Source organism: Stegostoma tigrinum, chromosome 20, assembly GCF_030684315.1.
Source record: "Stegostoma tigrinum isolate sSteTig4 chromosome 20, sSteTig4.hap1, whole genome shotgun sequence".
NCBI lineage: Eukaryota > Metazoa > Chordata > Chondrichthyes > Orectolobiformes > Stegostomatidae > Stegostoma > Stegostoma tigrinum.
In genome coordinates this window covers 52,054,536-52,073,013 of record NC_081373.1, presented here as the reverse complement: position 1 = coordinate 52,073,013, position 18,478 = coordinate 52,054,536, and the positions used below count along the sequence as shown (strand labels likewise).

The following is an 18,478-nucleotide window of genomic DNA, read 5'->3' as shown; positions in this document are numbered from 1 at the left end:
AGCAATCACCTATTGCTGTGGAATCAGTCTGGGAACAGTGTCCCACAATAGAACTACAAGCATGGCACAGACAGGGAGACACACTCAAACTTCACACCCTGAGAATTCCACCTGCAGCAGCTCACAAACTTCATGACTGTGCTTCATGGCAAACTGGATGATGCTGGCTGTCACCAAACGCCACCAGTAGAAGGTAAATTCTGCTCATACACAGGCAATGGTACATGGCAAGCTGTCTGGGGGATCGGCACAGAGTCAGTGATTCAGAAGGGGCACTAACAAAATCCTCACAATTGTGTGCGTTATACTGCACACACCGAGCTCCCACTACCCCCATTCTGAAAGCCCCACATCACCCCCTGATCCGAAAGCCCCTCACTCTGGGAGGCCCCACTCAGTCTGCAACCTCCTTGCTCCAAAAGACCCCATTCCATGAGACCCCCTCAATCCAAGAGCCCCAGGATCATGAGTCCCCCACCCCATTGCTCCGAAGGGATGCCACTCTCCCCACCCCCTCCCCCCACTTCAAGTCAGCCTTTGGTCCATGAGTCCACCCACCCCTCTCACCCCGAAACTAGTCCCAAGAGCCCCCTTCCCTCCCCACTCACAGCTGCCCCTTCTTATCCGCTCCGAGAGGGTGCACTGTGGGACTGGCACAATAGCACGCACAGAATCCCTGCACAGCACTGACTGTCTCAGGCACCTACAGTACACATGAAACCTCAAGGTACAGCACACAGTCTGGCACTAACATGGAGCAACAACTATTCTGAGCCTTTCCTTTTTTGCTATCTGTTCTGAAACCAAAGGAGAAGACTTGCCAAGTATTCAACTTACACGCTGAATGTTCTTATGCTCAAACATGAACGTATGTCCAGTATGTGATATAAAAACCTTCAGAAAGTAGCCGCATTTGCATGATGTAGTCAGCAAGCTCACTAGAAATAAAATGAATGGCAAAGTCCCATCTGTAATTTCTCCCAGTCAGAAAGTCTCAGTGAGGTGAAGCACATCTACTGCTTAGATCTTAAGCAGATTTAGAGAAAGCAGCACTAACCTCAGAACACTCTTTCACTTTCTGAACAACGTCTCGGTCTCTTTTCACTTTTCGGTTTGGTTCCGTCTTCCGTTTGGCTGCAGCTGCCCTCACCTTGCTCTCACTCTCTGGAGGGCTGCTCTCCTGCTTCCGAGGCTTGACTGGAGGCAAAGGCTTGTCCTCTTCCCCTTTGATATATCTTTCATATGGCAGGATCAGCCTGAAACAGTCATGAAACATACGCGGTGAGGGGGAGAGAGAGAGAGACTTGGCGAACATACAGCCAGCCCACAGTCCTTACTAAATGCTAGGTCACCGTCTGTAAAAGCAAACGAGATTCCCAAGATTTGGGGTGGTGGGGAGAAGATGCAGTTCAGACAGAGAAACACACCAGACAGCAGCAAGCAGGCAGGCCTCGGAAAATACTTTGCATTCTCTGTGGTTTTCCTGCTTTTGGTCAATGGGAGGCAAAACGATGGAAAATCAACATTCAAGACCACAAGACAGATTCTTCTTTGGTCTCTCTCAACTCAGGGGAAAGGAAGAAACACACAACAAAGATGTGGGGGTGGTGGGGAAAAGAGGCTTAGTAGAATTTCTGCTCAGTATGTGAGGATGTTGATCATTAACGGATCTTTATGGGAATTAAAGCTCAATTGAAACTGTTATAAATATGAGCTGGTATTCCAAGCAGTCAGTCACAAATCCATTGTGACATTAAACAGTGTGCAGTGAAACGAAACATTGCAACAACACTGCATCCAAGCATTGATCACAATGACAACATGAAAACTAACCACGGCATTCTGCAAATATTTCATTTTCAGAGCACAGATATTATCAGAGTGTACATTCCCTGTGTGGAAGGGGCATGAGCAAGCTCTTACTGCCAATGCAATGGCAGTTTGCCAATGATAATGCTTTAGTTCTAGACCACGGGGTATATTTATCATTAGATGCCATTACGAGGAATGCTTAAATATGTTACAGCTGCTAAAGCTGGAGAAGTTCTCTGGACACTGAAAGCGCACACCAATACCAGAATAATGAGGATCGGCTAAATTCCCAGTCCCTGCAGTAATGTTATAGTAACATTTACATAATGAATATCACATTATTGCACTAGATCGTAATTTGGCTGACTTTAAGTTCTATTTAATGTAGAATGCTAAAGCAGGAAAATAGCTTCTAATGCTCTCCAGTACAGTGTACAACCCATTGCTCACTTGGAAAATCTAATGGCTAAAAAGGAAGTGATGGGAGAACAACACAAAACAGCTAAATGCAGAACTTTGTTCTGCAGGATATTAAAGAAAGCTCACACATAAACACTGGAGTCAAATGGCCTCACCGAACAATAGCAACCCTGCAAAACTGTGGAAAGTCGATCCCTACAGAAGGCTCTCTGCACTCTCTCTGCCCTTCATTCCACAGAATAACCAGCCTTCTTGGAAACAATTACACTTGTAATCAATTAGAGATCATATCATAAAAATGTATGCATTGTGTAAACATTTTTAATATTGAGCCAAATGTGGGCCAGACTGGGAATCTTCAATTCTGTGGGATGAGACTCGACAAGATGGATGATTGAACATTCTTTCCCATGTATGGAGATTTCTGAAAATGTCTCTTGCCCTTTTTTCCTTTAGAAATTCAGGGCCATCTTCAAAATGAAAGGTTGCTCATATGTCAGGGTTAGCAAATCGGGCGCCCATGGTTAGAGCTTCCCTTTTAAATCTCTTAACAGTTCAGTTGGGACGTGAAACATTTAATTTTATTTTATTTTTCACAGAGCTCAGAAGCTGGCAGTGAGACAAGGGTAAAAATACATTGAGCACAGCTGGGCTGGAGGCCTTCTGCCAGCAGCAGGAAATCTAGAATTAAATGTTCCTTGTATCTGTAGAGTCATGACTAAGGTAAAAATCAGAATCAAAACACACGATTTATTTCTTCCAGGCAATCAGTGTTGTTTTTGACATCTGGACCAATCTGCTACTGCTTCTGAGACAGGTTAGAACATAAGACTCGCCACCAATATAAAGGGAAGAGTCACTAAATACAAACAATATGATGCACTCAGGATTGAACTTAACCAGCCCTGAGCCAACTGCTTTAAATGTACAAAACATCCATGTACCATTAATCCTGACTATCTTCCCCTGCATTAGATTCAGAATAAAGACCTACAGCAACATAAGTGGGCCATTTCACAGATGGCCTCATTCTACTTATTAGATTTGGTACCGATGGTTAATTTACTCCAAATATCAGGACCAATTAATACACTTGAGAAGGTTTTCCCCTGAATAAAAACATGTCATGGTTTTGGGGTTAGGGTTGTTGGGGTGTTTGAGGTGGGGGGGGGTGAGAAAACTTAATAATTTTAGACGTCCAAGTTGAAAATCCAGACTCATTCTACCTGAGTTTTTTTTTTAAAAGAGATAAAAGTTTTTGTCTAGATTTCTAAGTGAATGTGAACATAACTTTTATTCTGCTTCTGCTAAACATTTTTTTGTTGAAGGAAACAGTCTGAACACTAATTGGCAAGGTTACAATGGAAACAACAGCAGAACAATTCCAAAAGGATTGAGATTCATTTTATGCATGCATCTCTCCTTCTCTAGTTTTTTTTTTAAAAATAATTTGTCACAGTCTTCCATTCCAAATGTAGTGCGTTACAGGGAATCAAAAAGTGACATCCTTCACAAAGGTGCAAACACAGAATCTGAACTGATTTCAACTCCTGATATTTCCTTCATACAGACATGCTGTTTTACTTTAACATTACAAGAGCAGTGGTGGAATTTGGAGCAGGGGGTGGAGAGAGAGAGAGAGGGAGGTGGGGAGTGGTCGGGGAATAAACAAAACATCAATTTTTCCGGTTGCGCAGCTAACCGTGACAGCAGCTGAACAAACATGATATATTACTTCACAGAAATAGCACAAACACTCATTAAATTCTCCACAGTCGTAAACTTTCCCTCTACTAGCCATTACACGAAGAATGCTGACAGTACACATCATATCATTATTTTGTTTTTAAGCTCTTGCTGAATATTAGAAACAAAGCTCTTCGTTTAGTGAAAATTACTGTTCTACTGGTCCTTGCAACTGTTATTTTGTTGCCGCTTGAACTTATTACACAGCAACAGCTGTGTCCTTGTCACGTTGCACTATAATTCTCTTTTTGCATTGACATTTCATGAATAGCGACAGTAACAGGTTCAGTACGTATATAAAATTGGATAGAAATAAATCATTCTTGCCTGTGAAATCAATCAATGCACGCTTCTAAATAGAAAGAAATCTTGAAAAACAACAGATCCTGAAAGGCAGGGACTGATCTACAGTGATGTGGTCTTTGCTTTTAGTGAGTTATCATTGTTTGGTAGATGTTTTTCCACCTTCAAAAACTTTGATACGATTGATTGCCTCACCACGTTACAGAAACAGTAACATGATACAAAGGAATCAGCCATCACTTTATCGGATTAAAAATGGAGGAAGAGAGATTAGTCTTCACGGAGAATTTTACAATACAGAAACAAACCATTTCACCAAAATGATCCATCTCAGTGTTTACGCTCCACATGAGCTTGCCCCAGTTTTTCATGTCGCCATTAATGTATCCTTCCCATTTCTCCACCTTCCTCTACAAAACATCCATGCAATTCACCTGGACTGCTCTCTGAGGTAATGAATTAGGCTTCTGTTGAATGTCTTAATGGCTTCATTAGTGTTATCCTATCTTCATGATGCCTCGTTTTGGACTCCCCAAGTAGAAATATTCCTTTTACATTTACACCATCGACTCTACTTCTCCCTCACTACACTCCTTTCTACAGAAAAGTGCCCTAACTTGCTCTGACTTTGACATTATGAGGGCACAAACTATTTTCTAATAGTTGTCTAACTCATGTCCTGTCTTTTGTAAGAATAATCTGTCAGTACAGTTCTTCTTTCCCTCGGCATCCAGCCCTAATCTTGCACTGAGTCCTCCTGCTACTTGATACACAATTGAATCAAAAATATAGCTGTGATTATTAAACTCAGGAATGCAACAAATGATGAAGCCCTGAAAAGGTAAATTACATTGGGCTCAAATGGAGCAGTGCAGCTCTATAACACAGTCACTGGAAAAAGGATAATCTCCAGTCAAAAACTCATGGTCCAAATTGATTGAGGTTGGCTCTCCTGTTTTATTATGGAATCTGATTCCTATGAGCACACTGCAGTCCAGTAATTCGCTCTCAACCCTGTTACCTCTGGTGGTAATGGACCCCTTACAGAACACACTCAAATAACGTCTCTTCCCAAGAGCAAGTCTGCCATTCTCAAAATGTTTGTTCAACAATTCTGGCAAAAATATACTCTGGTTTGAAAGCAATGCTCAAAAACATTCAACTCGGCCACATTCACAAAATAAATATTGCGCAATCTGGTTACAAAAACACAATCCCCAAAAGGGCTTAACTTAATAGCTGTCACATGGACAAAAAAAAGCACATGCACTTTTTTTGATGTACAATGTTAATCAATTAAATTCTACTCCAAAATAAAGATTTCCTTTTTAGTAACACAAAGGAAAATAAGTTTTTGTTGATCGCATTCATTCTTAAAACAAGGTGCAGGAAACCATTTCTCTGCCTGCGATGCATGTTAAGGGGGAAGAAAGTGGGAAATTCTAAATAGAGCCTCATTTTTTTTGGATGTTGTGCAGCTTTCAAACAATTTAAATTATGGCTTCGATCACCAGTTGTTTTCTGGAAAGCACAACGGCCAGTGAGTAATTTTGCATATTCCAGGCCAACACTGTGGAAGTACCTTCCACCATAAGGCAGCAGCTCACTCTCACCTCCTCAAGGGTCACTAGAGATTGCTGGCTTTTTAACTAACGTGGTAGAAAGAATTAAAACTAAATACACAACACAATATCATACCTGGGGAAATATTTCAAAAGGAATGACGTGCGAGGGAGAATTTAACGTTGTTTAAATGTTAACGTAGTGCCCTTGTAGGAATATCTGAACTACACTTCTTTACACAGTTATAAGGCAAACTCTGGTACCTGACTCAGTGTGAACTACTGAATACTACATTAAAACCAGAATCAAACAGTGAGGATGGAATTCTATCGACATTGCTCAACAATTCTTGCTAAACCAGAAATACTTTTCTTAAAGACTGAACAAAATTGGATGACAGCATGAAAATGGCACACATTAGAAAAATATTTTAGTTGGAGAAGAAACAGTATTTTAGGTTAAACATGTGCATATAGAATTGCAGAACGGCTAAAAGAATTGAGGCCTGTAACGTTCCACATTTTCAAATACTGTTAGGGCTGGTAGAATCCATCTATAGCATCTCACAAACAATATTCTGCAACAAAAGTAGCATAGTTACCAGAGCGAGGCAGAGCAGACATTAATCCCCACAATCACTATATCTAATAACAGCCTGGCTTCATGGATACACAAAAGCTCAAATCTACCATGTATTCTGATACTTGACCCATATTTTACAAACAATGCTTTATTAATCCAGCTAGGTGCAAAATATACAAGTCCTCAGGTGAAACATGAACTGTTGGTTGTGATACAGAAACATTATTAAAAGGTGCTAAGTTCAGACATCAAAGAATCACAGTTGCCAGTGAGAAGCGTGTTACACCATCAGCAGATACAATACACCATCAAAACAGTGTTTGATGTGCCAGGGCCCGATTTGCTTCTGCAGCAAGAGCTGAGCTCAAAAGACGACTAGAGATCATGAATGGTGCTAGAGGAGAAAATAACTCATGAAATGAAACCATTGTTTAACGATAAACCAGGCAATGTTGGCAGCATTCACTGACAGTAGTTGAACCCACCTGGACCTAGGACATACACTAGCCACACTGTTGCTTTTTGGCATATGACATTACAGAATATCCATCAACTAAACCCTTAATGAGATTCTCAGAAAGACTTCCAACAAAATTCTGACCGTCCATGAAAGTCTCTTCAAATATAAACAATCCAAAAAAAATTGTTCACAGTCTGGATGTGAGTGAAGTCAGGGTTTTTGTCTAGGGGAGGGAGGTGCGACATTGTGGCAATCCCCCCAGAAGACCAGGCTAATACTCATCAGATACTGGTTCAAATCCCACCACAGCAGTTGGCTCAATTTAAATTCAGTTCATGAATTTGGAACATAAAGGTGATCTCAGTCGTATTAACAACGATTGTCATAAAGTATCATCTGGTTCATCAAAGATAACAAGGTGTAGGGCTGGATGAACACAGCAAGCCAAGCAGCATTAGAGGGGCTGGAAGGCTGACATTTCGGGTCTAGACCCTTCTTCAGAAATTGGTTCATCAATATGCTTTAAGGAAGGAAATCTGTCAGCCTTAGCTGGTCTGGCCTACATGTGACTCCTGACCCAAAGCAATGCAGTCAACTCAGTGCCAGGGAATGGACACCAAATGCTGGACGAGGCAGCAACACCCACAAGCCACGAGCACAAACAAATTTCAAAGTACCTGCAAAAAGCCGCGTTCTTGAACCACTGCAATCTGTGTAGTGTAGATATACCCACAGTCCTGTCAGACAGGGAGCTCCAGGTTTATGACCCAACAACAGGGAAGGAGCATACGACATGAAGGGGATCTTGCAAGTGGAACTGTTCTGAAAGTCAGCTGCCCTTGTGCTTCTAGGTGGTAGCGTCTGGAAGGTACTACTGAGGGAGCCTTGGTGATTTGCTGCAGTGCACCTTGTGGATGGTACACACTACTGCCACTGTGTACCAGTGGTGGACGGAGTGAACGCTGAAGGTGGTGGATGTGGTGCCAATCAGCGACCTGTTATGTCTTGATTATGCTGAAGCTACACTCATGCAGGAAGGTGAGCAATATTCCATCACACTCCTGACAACTGGTAATAAGGACAGACCAGATACAACAACACAGACAGAAAAGTACACTCTGTCAGTTTTGCTCATTTCAGAGATATGACTTATGGCGATGAGGAAGCGGAGAGAGATGTTCTATTTTGCACTGACTGCTTACTGGAGTAAAGTTGCAGTCGGACATGGTGACACACTCTGCTTTAAATTAGTCCGAAGAATTGTTTATCAAAGCTACTTCTGTTTATCATTCTGGAATTTGAGCAGTGCAAAATACGGAATTGTTGTAGTCAGCAATTCAAATTAAGTTTTGTTGAATTGTTCACTGCAGTACGGAACCAAAGATCAACAAAATATGTTACTACATGCAGTTTGGAAATCTGCCAATTCCTATCTCACTTGTAAAAGAAACAGATGACAATGAATAGCTTCTTCACTGTTATTCTTTAATCCTGCGCAGTTATAATTACCAGCACGACAGAGTGAAAATAACTTATTCAGGGAGGAATATGGACCTTCATGGGTTTCTTCCTGTTCACATTGATCTGAAGTGCAGGCAGATGGGGGAGGGGATTCATTGCAACCCAGCAAGAATTAGGCAGCCATTTGATACACAGCAAGATCCCAATAAAAGACTTTGAATGATGAGTCATTTTGCTTTCCAATAAGGCAGGGCATCACAACAATGCAAGAATTGGTCAACTCATGGCTTGGGTTTAAGACAGTTCACGTGATTCAACTTTCTAGAATATTTTCAATCACACTCATCAACCCTACACAGAATCGTAGAATCCCTACAGCGTGGAAGCAGGCCATTCAGCCCATCAAGTCCACACCGACCCTCCGAACAACATCCCACCCAGACCCACCCCCCTACCCTATCCCTGTAACCTTAGATTTCCACCGCTAATCCACCTAACCTGCACATCTTTGGGCTGTGGGAGGAAACCCACGCAGACACAGGGAGAATGTGCAAACTCCACACAGACAGTCGCCAGAGAGTGGAATTAAACCTGGGTCCCTGGCAATCAACGACAAAAGTCTCTTCAGTGACTCAAAATCAGAGGTTTGTTGCAGTGACAATTTCTCATGATTTAGCTCTAAGTCTGCAAACTTTTCTTTGACAAAACAGGAATCATATTATTTAATCCATTAACATGGCCCATTGATGAGAAATTCAGCAGGTCTGGCAGCATCTATGCTGATAGAAACAGAATTACTCTTCTTCAGTTCCAGAAGACTCAAAACAGACTGGAAACATTAACTCAATTTCTCTCACCACACATCCTGCCAACTCTTGCATTTCCCCAACATTCTCTGCGTTTGTTTCATATTTCCAGCATCCACAGAGTTTTGCTCTGACATTGGCAAGAAAGTCGCCTAGCTCATGTTTTAGAACTGACTTACTTTCTTCCTCCTTTAGTCACTCTTGGGAATCCTTTTCAAGAAAAAAAAATCTTTGTCAATCTAACTCGATGAAGTTGCTGCAGGAAATCATTAGTTTTATCTTCAAACACCCTTGGCAGATGCTACCTCAAGATTATACCTCGTACACACAAGTTTTACTTTCTTCTGGTGAAAATTTCTCACAGGATGAGAGGAAATAGCTAAAGCACTTAATAGATGAGTATTTGTACCAATGTGCTCTTAGTGTCAACATATAAAAGCAATACGGATCAACAACAAAAAAAAGACCGTTGAGGGCGATGCAAAAAACATGTCTTCTTACAAGTGGAAATTGCAATAACAGTTTAATCTCTTCATCTAGTTAATTATTTTCTGCAGGTGAAACATCAATGACTGAACAATTCCAGTTTTTGTTTTCAGAAAACTGTGGTGGGCTCATTTTAAAAGAACCTGTTTTGGTGATGTGGGCAACGCTGGGATTCAGTACCCTTTGCTAGTTGCAAGTATGGCAAGTGCTTCATAACCGAGTGAATTCACAGAACGGCTCAGAAGGGCATTAAGAATTAGGTGCACAGCGGCAAACTGAAGTCACTTGTAGGTCCAGCTGGGTGGCAGTATCAGGGTCTCTTCCCCGAATGACATTAATGAACTGGTTGGGTTTTCAACCACAAACCAGCAGCCTATAAGCCATCATTCTGAGTGCCAGAGAACAGAAACTGGGTTTTATTCTTCCCACTGTTATGGCTTGTAAACGTGGGATGAGAGCCCCGGACCATGGATGCATTTTATTTTAAAGGGTAAACACTCGTCGGTCATGGGGGAGATACTTGGACGGCCTTTCTACAGAAAGGATCAGGTGGGGAGCAACTTCTCAGATTCTGTTATTTAAGGAAAGCTTATTCACACAAGTTTGGTTTTAATAAGGCACCGAGATGAAAGTCGATTAAAATGTCCAGGACTCGTACCCAGGGGTATTTTTCCCCAAAGGCTATAGTGGATTGGTCAGCCTGTCTCAGTAACCTGGGCAACAATTTAGATCATTGAGGGCCGAAACGATGCCTTTCAAGTATTTGGAATCTCTACCCAGGACGGTGGTGGGTGTTCCACCATTGAATAGGTCTCAGGCTGAGACAGACATAGAACATAGAACATTACAGCACAGTACAGGCCCTTCGGCCCTCGATGTTATGCCGACCTGTCATACCGATCTCAAGCCCATCTAACCTACACTATTCCATGTACGTCCATATGCTTATCCAGTGACGACTTAAATGTACCTAAAGTTGGCGAATCTACTACCGTTGCAGGCAAAGCGTTCCATTCCCTTACTACTCTATGACTAAAGAAACTACCTCTGACATCTGTCCTATATCTTTCACCCCTCAATTTAAAGCTATGCCCCCTCGTGCTTGCTGTCACCATCCGAGGAAAAAGGATCTCCCTATCCACCCTATCTAACCCTCTGATTATTTTATATGTTTCTATTAAGTCACCTCTCAACCTTCTTCTCTCTAATGAAAACGGCCTCAAGTCCCTCAGCCTTTCCTTGTAAGACCTTCCCTCCATACCAGGCAACATCCTAGTAAATCTCCTCTGCACCCTTTCCAAAGCTTCCACATCCTTCTTACAATGCGGTGACCAGAACTGTACGCAATACTCCAAGTGCGGCCACACCAGAGTTTTGTACAGCTTCACCATAACCTCTTGGTTCCGGAACTCGATCCCTCTATTAATAAAAGCTAAAACACTGTATGCCATCTTAACAGCCCTGTCAACCTGGGTGGCAACTTTCAAGGATCTGTGTACATGGACACCGAGATCTCTCTGCTCATCTACACTACCAAGAATCTTACCATTAGCCCTGTACTTTGCCTTCCAGTTACTCCTACCAAAGTGCATCACCTCACACTTGTCTGCATTAAACTCCATTTGCCACCTCTCAGCCCAGCTCTGCAGCTTGTCTATGTCTCTCTGCAACCAACATCCTTCGTCGCTATCCACAACTCCACCGACCTTGGTGTCATCTGCAAATTTACTAACCCATCCTTCTACGCCCTCATCCAGGTCATTTATAAAAATGACAAACAGCAGTGGACCCAACACCGACCCTTGCAGTACACCACTAGTAACTGGTCTCCAGGATGAACATTTCCCATCAACTACCACCCTCTGTCTTCTTTCAGCAAGCCAATTTCCGATCCAAACTGCTATATCTCCCACAATCCCATTCCTCCGCATTTTGTACAATAGCCTACTGTGGGGAACCTTATTGAACACCTTGCTGAAATCCATATACACCACATCAACCGGTTTACTCTCATCTACGTTTGGACATACAGGTCTCTCAGGGAAATCGAGAGACGTGGGAAGCTGGCAGGAAAACTGATGAAGTAGTTGAAATTCAATATCAGAGATGATCGTATCAATTAGCAGAGCAGGCTCAATGGGCTGAGTCGTCTACTCCTGCTCTGCAGCTTTAAGGGCTGGCTGGGCTAAACAAACTGATCTGTCAGTTCATTTACAGTCTATTCTGTATAACAAAACAAGTCAGCCACCGCCGTGCCGGGCAGTTACCAGGGGCCACCTGCTATTGGCTCGCTCCTCAGATTGTGGACACTGACATGAAGTAGGGACCAGCAGAAAGTTTTCAGTGCAGACTTCCTCCCAGGTTGTGCATGTTAAGAAGGTAGTTAGAGATTATCTTGATTTAAGCAAGACAAGGCTGTGATGTGGAGAGAGGGAGTGGCTTCATTATTTTGTATTTTTATAAGAGGACAAATCAAACTGATTGAATTGAGTCCATAAGTTTCTGTGTGTTTCAGTAGCTGTCTACAAGGTAGAGCCATGCAACAACTGACAGCCAGTCTCATTTCACTCAGGTTTATTGAGCCAAGTCGCCTATTTCCGTACTTCCACATATTTTTAAAAATTCATTACAAACTTGGCAGCATAGTGCACAACAGCCTGGCTGCCAGTAATATTCACACTTATAAAGTCTGAGAGCTATACAGCATGGAAACAGACCCTCCGGTCCAACTCGTCCATGCTGGCCAGATATCCTACATCAATCTAGCACCATTTGCCAGCATCTGGCCCACATCCCTTTAAACCCTTCCTGGTCATAAATCCATCCAGATGTCTTTTAAATGTCACAATTGTACCAGCCTCCACCCCTTTCTCTGGCAGCTCATTCCACACACGCAGCACCCTCTGTGTAACAAGTTGCCCCTCAGGTCTCTTAAATCTTTCCCCTCTCACCCTAAAACTATGCCCTCCAGTTTTGGACTTCACTACTCTGGAGAAAAGACATTGACTATTCACTTTATCCATGTCCCTCATGATTTTATAAACATCTATAAACGTCACCCCTCAGCCTCTGATGCTCCAGGGAAAACAGCCCCAGCCTATTCAACTTCTCCTTGTAGCTCAAACCCTCTAACCCTGGCATGACCCTTGTAAATCCTTTCCAAATCTTTGAGTTTCACAACACATTTCCTTTTGCAGGGAGACCAGAATTAAACGCAGCGTTCCAAAAGTGGTCCGACTAATGTCCTGTACAGCTGCAACATGACCTCTCAACTCCTATACTCACTGCACTAACCAATAAAGGCAAGTTGTTTCATCACAACAGATTTTGCATATTGTAAGTGATTGCAAGAACTGCAGACGCTGCAGTCAAAGATAAAACAGTGTGGAGCTGCAGGAACACAGCAGGCCAGGCAGCATCAGAGCGGCAGGCAAGTTGACATTTCAGGTTGAGCCCCTTCTTCAGAAATGGAAGCAAATTGAAAGCATTCTTTTCAGCCTGTCATGGTCTCTTCGAATAACTCTCTGAGGGAGGTTCTGTGTTGCTACAAAGACCTGGCCACCTAACATTGCAGTTAGAAGGCCCAGGCAATAAACTGAAATCTGAACCAACTCCTCTGCATTACTCAGAGGAGGAGATCGATAGACTGGCCAACATAGGGTGGACCATATGCCAAGTTATAGGTATGCAGAGACAATTATCCCATCTGCAAATTGTAGAAATTGCAGCACTAAATCCTCAGGCTGATGGATCTCTTAATGATTCAAATAAAGGAGATTTCTTTTCAGATCTTGCAACACTCTGCAGTCCATTTGCTTATTACAGAACCCTTGAATAGTTTGCAACTGTACTCCTTGTGCTTTTTTTATATTAACTCAAACAGATCCATGTTTACAACCTAATTACAGGGCTGAATAAAATTAACGTTAAACATACTCTTAGCAGCATCTCACTGAGAGCACCTCATCAGTGCTGATTTACAGTTAATCATCAGGAATCCAACTAATTAAATTTGGAGCAGTGAAGAACTTTAGCCAAGTGGCTGGTAATTTGTAATATATTCTGACAATGATGGATAGCTTTTGAGCAAATTAAGGCTGACTAAGCCATTTACTTATAAAGTATCAGAGCTGATTTGAATTAAAACAAACTAGAGACAGGCTTGGACCAGTTTAAGCCTAAGGGACATTAGTGAAATCATCAGCATTAATTTATTCCTGCTTTGCTTAAACTAAAAGCTTCCATCCAGCATTTAAGACCACATCACAAGAAAGAAAAATCAAATGAATTCATTCTGCAGTGAATGCAAAACAAGCGACGTGAAAATAAACAGAGGGCTTGGTGCATGTTCTGAAACGGAGTACAATTCATCTCGACAATCCACTGCCCCATTTAATCTTTTTAAAGTGCTGTAGCATAGCCTGAATTAGTAGCTTTAACAGAGCCAGCCAATGCTTTTTTTTTGCTGGGTGAAGAAAAACATCCCTAAATCAGGCCAATCCATCAGCTTCCACCATGAGCAGATAATCTTAGAGCCTGACAGCTTGCCAGAAAGAAAAGCAGTAATAAAATCAAATACAATCAAAGAGGTGGCTGATATTAATTCAGCTCAGTACCAAATGCTGAAGATGCACTCAGAATAATGGGTGTTGTATCAAGCTTTCAAACAACCAGATGATCCTTTCAATTTACCACCCCAGCACTCCACTGTCATACAGCATGGAAACAGACCCTCAGTCCAACTCATGCATGCTGACCAGACACCCCAATCCGATATAGGCCTATTTACCAGTATTTTGCTCATATCCCGCTAAACCTTTCCCATTCATATAGCTATCTAGATGCCTTTTAAAATATTGTAATTGTACCAGCCTCCACCACTTCCTCTGGCAGCTTGTTCCATACATGCATCACCCTCCATGCAAAAAAGTTATCCCTCTGGTCCTTTTCAAAATCTTTCCTGTCTCACCGTAAACTTATGTCCTCTAGTTTTGGACCACCCCACTCTAGGAAAAAGACCTTGGCTATTCATCCCGCCCATGCCCTTCATAATTTTGTAAACCTCAATAAGGTCACCACTCAGCCCCTGACACTCCAAGGAAAATAGCCCCAGCTCTTTCTATTCAGCCTCTTCTATAACTTGAACCCTCTAGTCCTGGTAACATTCCTAGAAATCTTTTCTGCGCCCACTCAAGCTCATAACATCTTTCCGATAGTGTAGAGACCAGAACTTAGAATGCAGTATTCTAAAAGGGGCCTCAACATCCTGTACAGCCACAACATGGCGTCCCTACTCCTATACTCAAATATTCTGACCATTAAAGGCAAGTGTGCCAACTATCTTCGACATCTCCTGTCTACCTGCGCCTCCACTTTCAAGGAACTATGCACCTGCACCCCAGGTCCCTTTCTTTGGCAACATTCCCCAGGACTCCAGCATTAACTGTGTAAGTCCTGCTCTGGTTTGCCTTATCTAAATTCAACACCTCACATTTATCTAAATTATCTCCATCTGCCACCCAACCACCCATTTGATCAAGGTCCCATTGTACCCTGAGATAATCTTCTTCACTGTTCAGTGCACTATTTTGATGCCATCTGCAAACTCACTAACCATGTCCCTTATTTCACATCCAAATCATTTGCATAAATGAAGCAAAAAACAGTCGAGCCAGCACCAATTCTTGTGGTACACCAAGAGTCACAGGCTTCCTGACTGAAATGCAACCCTCCATCACCACCTGTCTCCAACCTTCAAGCCAATTTTGTATTCAATTTGCCAGCTCTCCTGGATCCCAGATGATCTAACCTTATCACCAGTCCAACGTGGTGAACGCTTTGAAGAAGTCCATACAGGCATCTACTGCTCTGCCTTCATCAATCTTCTTTGTCACCTCTTCAAAAACAAAACTCAACCAAGTTTGAGACACACAATCTCCCTCGCACAAAGGCAAGTTCATTACTTCCTAGTCAGTCCTTGCCTTTCCAAATCCATGTTAACTCTGTCCCTCAGAATCCTCTTCAATAGCTTACCCACCATTAATATCACGTTCACTGGTCTATAGTTCCCTGGCTTTTCCTTGCAGCCTTTCTTAAATAAAGGCACATTAGCCACCTTCCAGTCTTCCAGTACCCCATCTGTGGCTGTCACCCACCTAGTCAGATACCCGGAATTAACGAGAGCTCCAGATTAACCGGCACTACCGATTAACTAGCACTGCAGATCAGATGCCCAGCATTAATCAGTGGTGCAGGTTAATCAGTTTTCCAGATAAACCAGTGCTTGAGATCTGATTCCCAGGTGAACCAGCGTTCCCGGTGTTGCAGGTGCTGAAACCCACAATATACTTTACAACAAAAAGACAAACAGAAAGGAGGCCTGTGTAATGTGTAAGCTGATCCGACTCCTACCTCTCATAGTGCCTGCGAGTACACGTTGCTGCACTGGTACTTCCAGGATTGCCGCCCAATTCATCATATATCTGCTTCCATTGTCGACGGGCAGTTATCTGTTACAATCAGAGTAAAACCTGGTGTTAGTTGGCAGCCTGAGACTTAACACTCAGGTGGCTGCTGCACAAGGAGCTTCCTGTGGTCACCAGATTCACCTGGAACGCTGCTTCTAAGATTCTGCACTAGGTGCGGTCATAAGTGGAGTTGAGTGGAATAACTAGATCATTGTAAGGCTTTTTTTTCATGCGTCATCTGTGATTCACAACAGTTGCCAACTAACGTACTTATTGCATTCTTGAAAGACAATTACAGCATACATTGTTACACTATGCAAAACTCTGACAAATGGGAAAACCCAGCCGCACAGCAACCAGTTCTGCATAAAAGCCCTGTATGAAAACAGCTTTGAGAAAATGGGTTTTTGCACAGTGCAACTTATAATACCTCACACAAAAGACAACTCTGTGACCATGCAGCACTCCCTCAGTACTGCACTGGCGGGGTCAGTTTGGGTTTTGTTCTTGAATTCCTGGAGAGGGACTTGACCCAACAACTTTCAAACTCAGGTTGAGTCATGATGAGTTAGAAGTCAAGTCTTTTTCAAAAGAAAAGTAAAACGCAGTTTGCTCCTGTACAAGTTGTTATTATGTCAGACATTTAACAGTCTGTCAAAAAGTACAGGCCATGTAATGCGCAGACTGTAACTCAATCATACTGACTGACCAGACATGTAAAAGTGGACTTCCTTCCCCATTATACTGATGGGTTTTAATATTCCACATTAGCTTGTCAAAGGAACCATTGACAAATGGCCTTTCCAATTCTTTAACAACCATTACTGACTCACTTTGCAGCCATTAATACTTTCCCATATTACAAATGAACAGATGCAAAGCAAGCAGCCAAGTTGAAAATTCCTTTCTCCAGTTTTGGCTTGGTTTTATAATTGTCCCCTTTGAGAGGCAACATGGGAAAAAATTACAGAGCTCACTTTTTTTCCTTGACAGAGGAGCTGTTACATGTGTTTTCCACTTATAGCATTTTACAATAAATCTGCTCTATTCTAAATCTGGATCTAATCTCTAGTCTCTGTGCAAAAAAAATGATTCTATAAACACATACAGAATGGTTACAGCCATTCTAAGAATTCGTCAGAGCTGCTGTTTATTTATACAAAGTTCTGAATGACAAGGCTGAAAGGGGCAAAGTTACAGAGCAGTAATCGTTAGCAAGGGAATATTGGACTTACCGCTTCATATCCTCCAAGATTTTGAGCAGCTTGAAACATGGTCCAAAGGTTAACTGTTATAAAGGACAATATGAGCAAAAATAAGAATTATGGAGAAGCAGTAACATCGCAACTGTATTCATTTATAGAGCTCAAGCACCAGTACTAAGTGCACCATTTGTACTATACATTAAAACAAATTATCAGACACAAATACTTTCAGAACAATTCACTGTGCTAACAAGCCAGCTACCCTCGGTGTTTAATAAGTGCCTGGTGTAGAGGCGTCCAAGATTTTTCTTTCTTAGCTCCATAGGTAAACACTGTGGACCCCTATTGGCAGAGCTCACAATAAATAAGGAAATGCACTTATACAGATTTCACCACTGCCGGGTGTTGTAAGTTTCTCCAGCACCTTTGAAGGATAGTGCCCGTCGTAGATAGAGGAAATAGCAGGCAACTTGTGTACACCAAAGTCTCACAAACAGCAGTTACATTGTGAGCAGGCAGATTGTTCTGGTGGTGTTGGTTGAGGGACACATATCGGACAGAACATTGGAGACTTCCCTCTTTCTGCTTGAACAGAGTCGTGAGTTCTCTTCCAACTATCCAAGCCTTGGTTTAATGCCCCAGCCAAAGATAGCACTGCTGGCAGTGCAGCATGCCCTCATTGCAACACCAGATAAACGTCAAGTCTAGGGATTAGAGCTGATGACAATCTGATAGAGAGGTGAGGATAACACCAGTGAAGCCACAATTAACATCTAATGTGAATTTTGGGCACAGAAAACATTTCAGAAAAAGATTAGGAACAATCCTAAATCCAAAGTTGGTTACCAGGTTGGACACCTTTAATGGTGTCACGAGTAAAGGATCAGCTATTCCGACACACTCATCTTTCATCATGTGTGAAAAATAGTATTTCAAAATGGTCAAAGAAAGAGTAGGGCCGATCAGGGATAGCATGGGGAACTTGTGTGTGGAGTCTGAGGAGGTAGGGGAAGCCCTAAATGAGTTTTTTGCTTCTGTCTTTACGAAAGAAACAAACTTTGTAGTGAATGAAACCTTTGAAGAGCAGGTGTGCATGCTGGAATGGATAGAGATAGAGGAAGCTGAAGTGCTGAAAATTTTGTCAAACATTAAGATTGACAAGTCGCC

General features: G+C 42.3%; 1 protein-coding gene across 5 annotated transcripts in view; it reads right to left on the bottom strand.

The window, feature by feature from the left end:
* arid5b (AT-rich interaction domain 5B) overlaps nt 1–18,478 on the bottom strand; it is a 143,357-nt gene that overhangs the window by 15,208 nt on the left and 109,671 nt on the right. For all 5 annotated transcript variants that reach the window (XM_048550953.2, XM_048550954.2, XM_048550955.2 and 2 more), the window contains 3 exons: nt 17,342–17,394; nt 16,051–16,148; nt 1,058–1,256 (listed from right to left, as the gene is read on the bottom strand). In XM_048550953.2, coding sequence (XP_048406910.1) covers nt 1,058–1,256; nt 16,051–16,148; nt 17,342–17,394 — 350 coding nt within the window. The remainder of the gene's footprint in view (nt 1–1,057; nt 1,257–16,050; nt 16,149–17,341; nt 17,395–18,478) is intronic.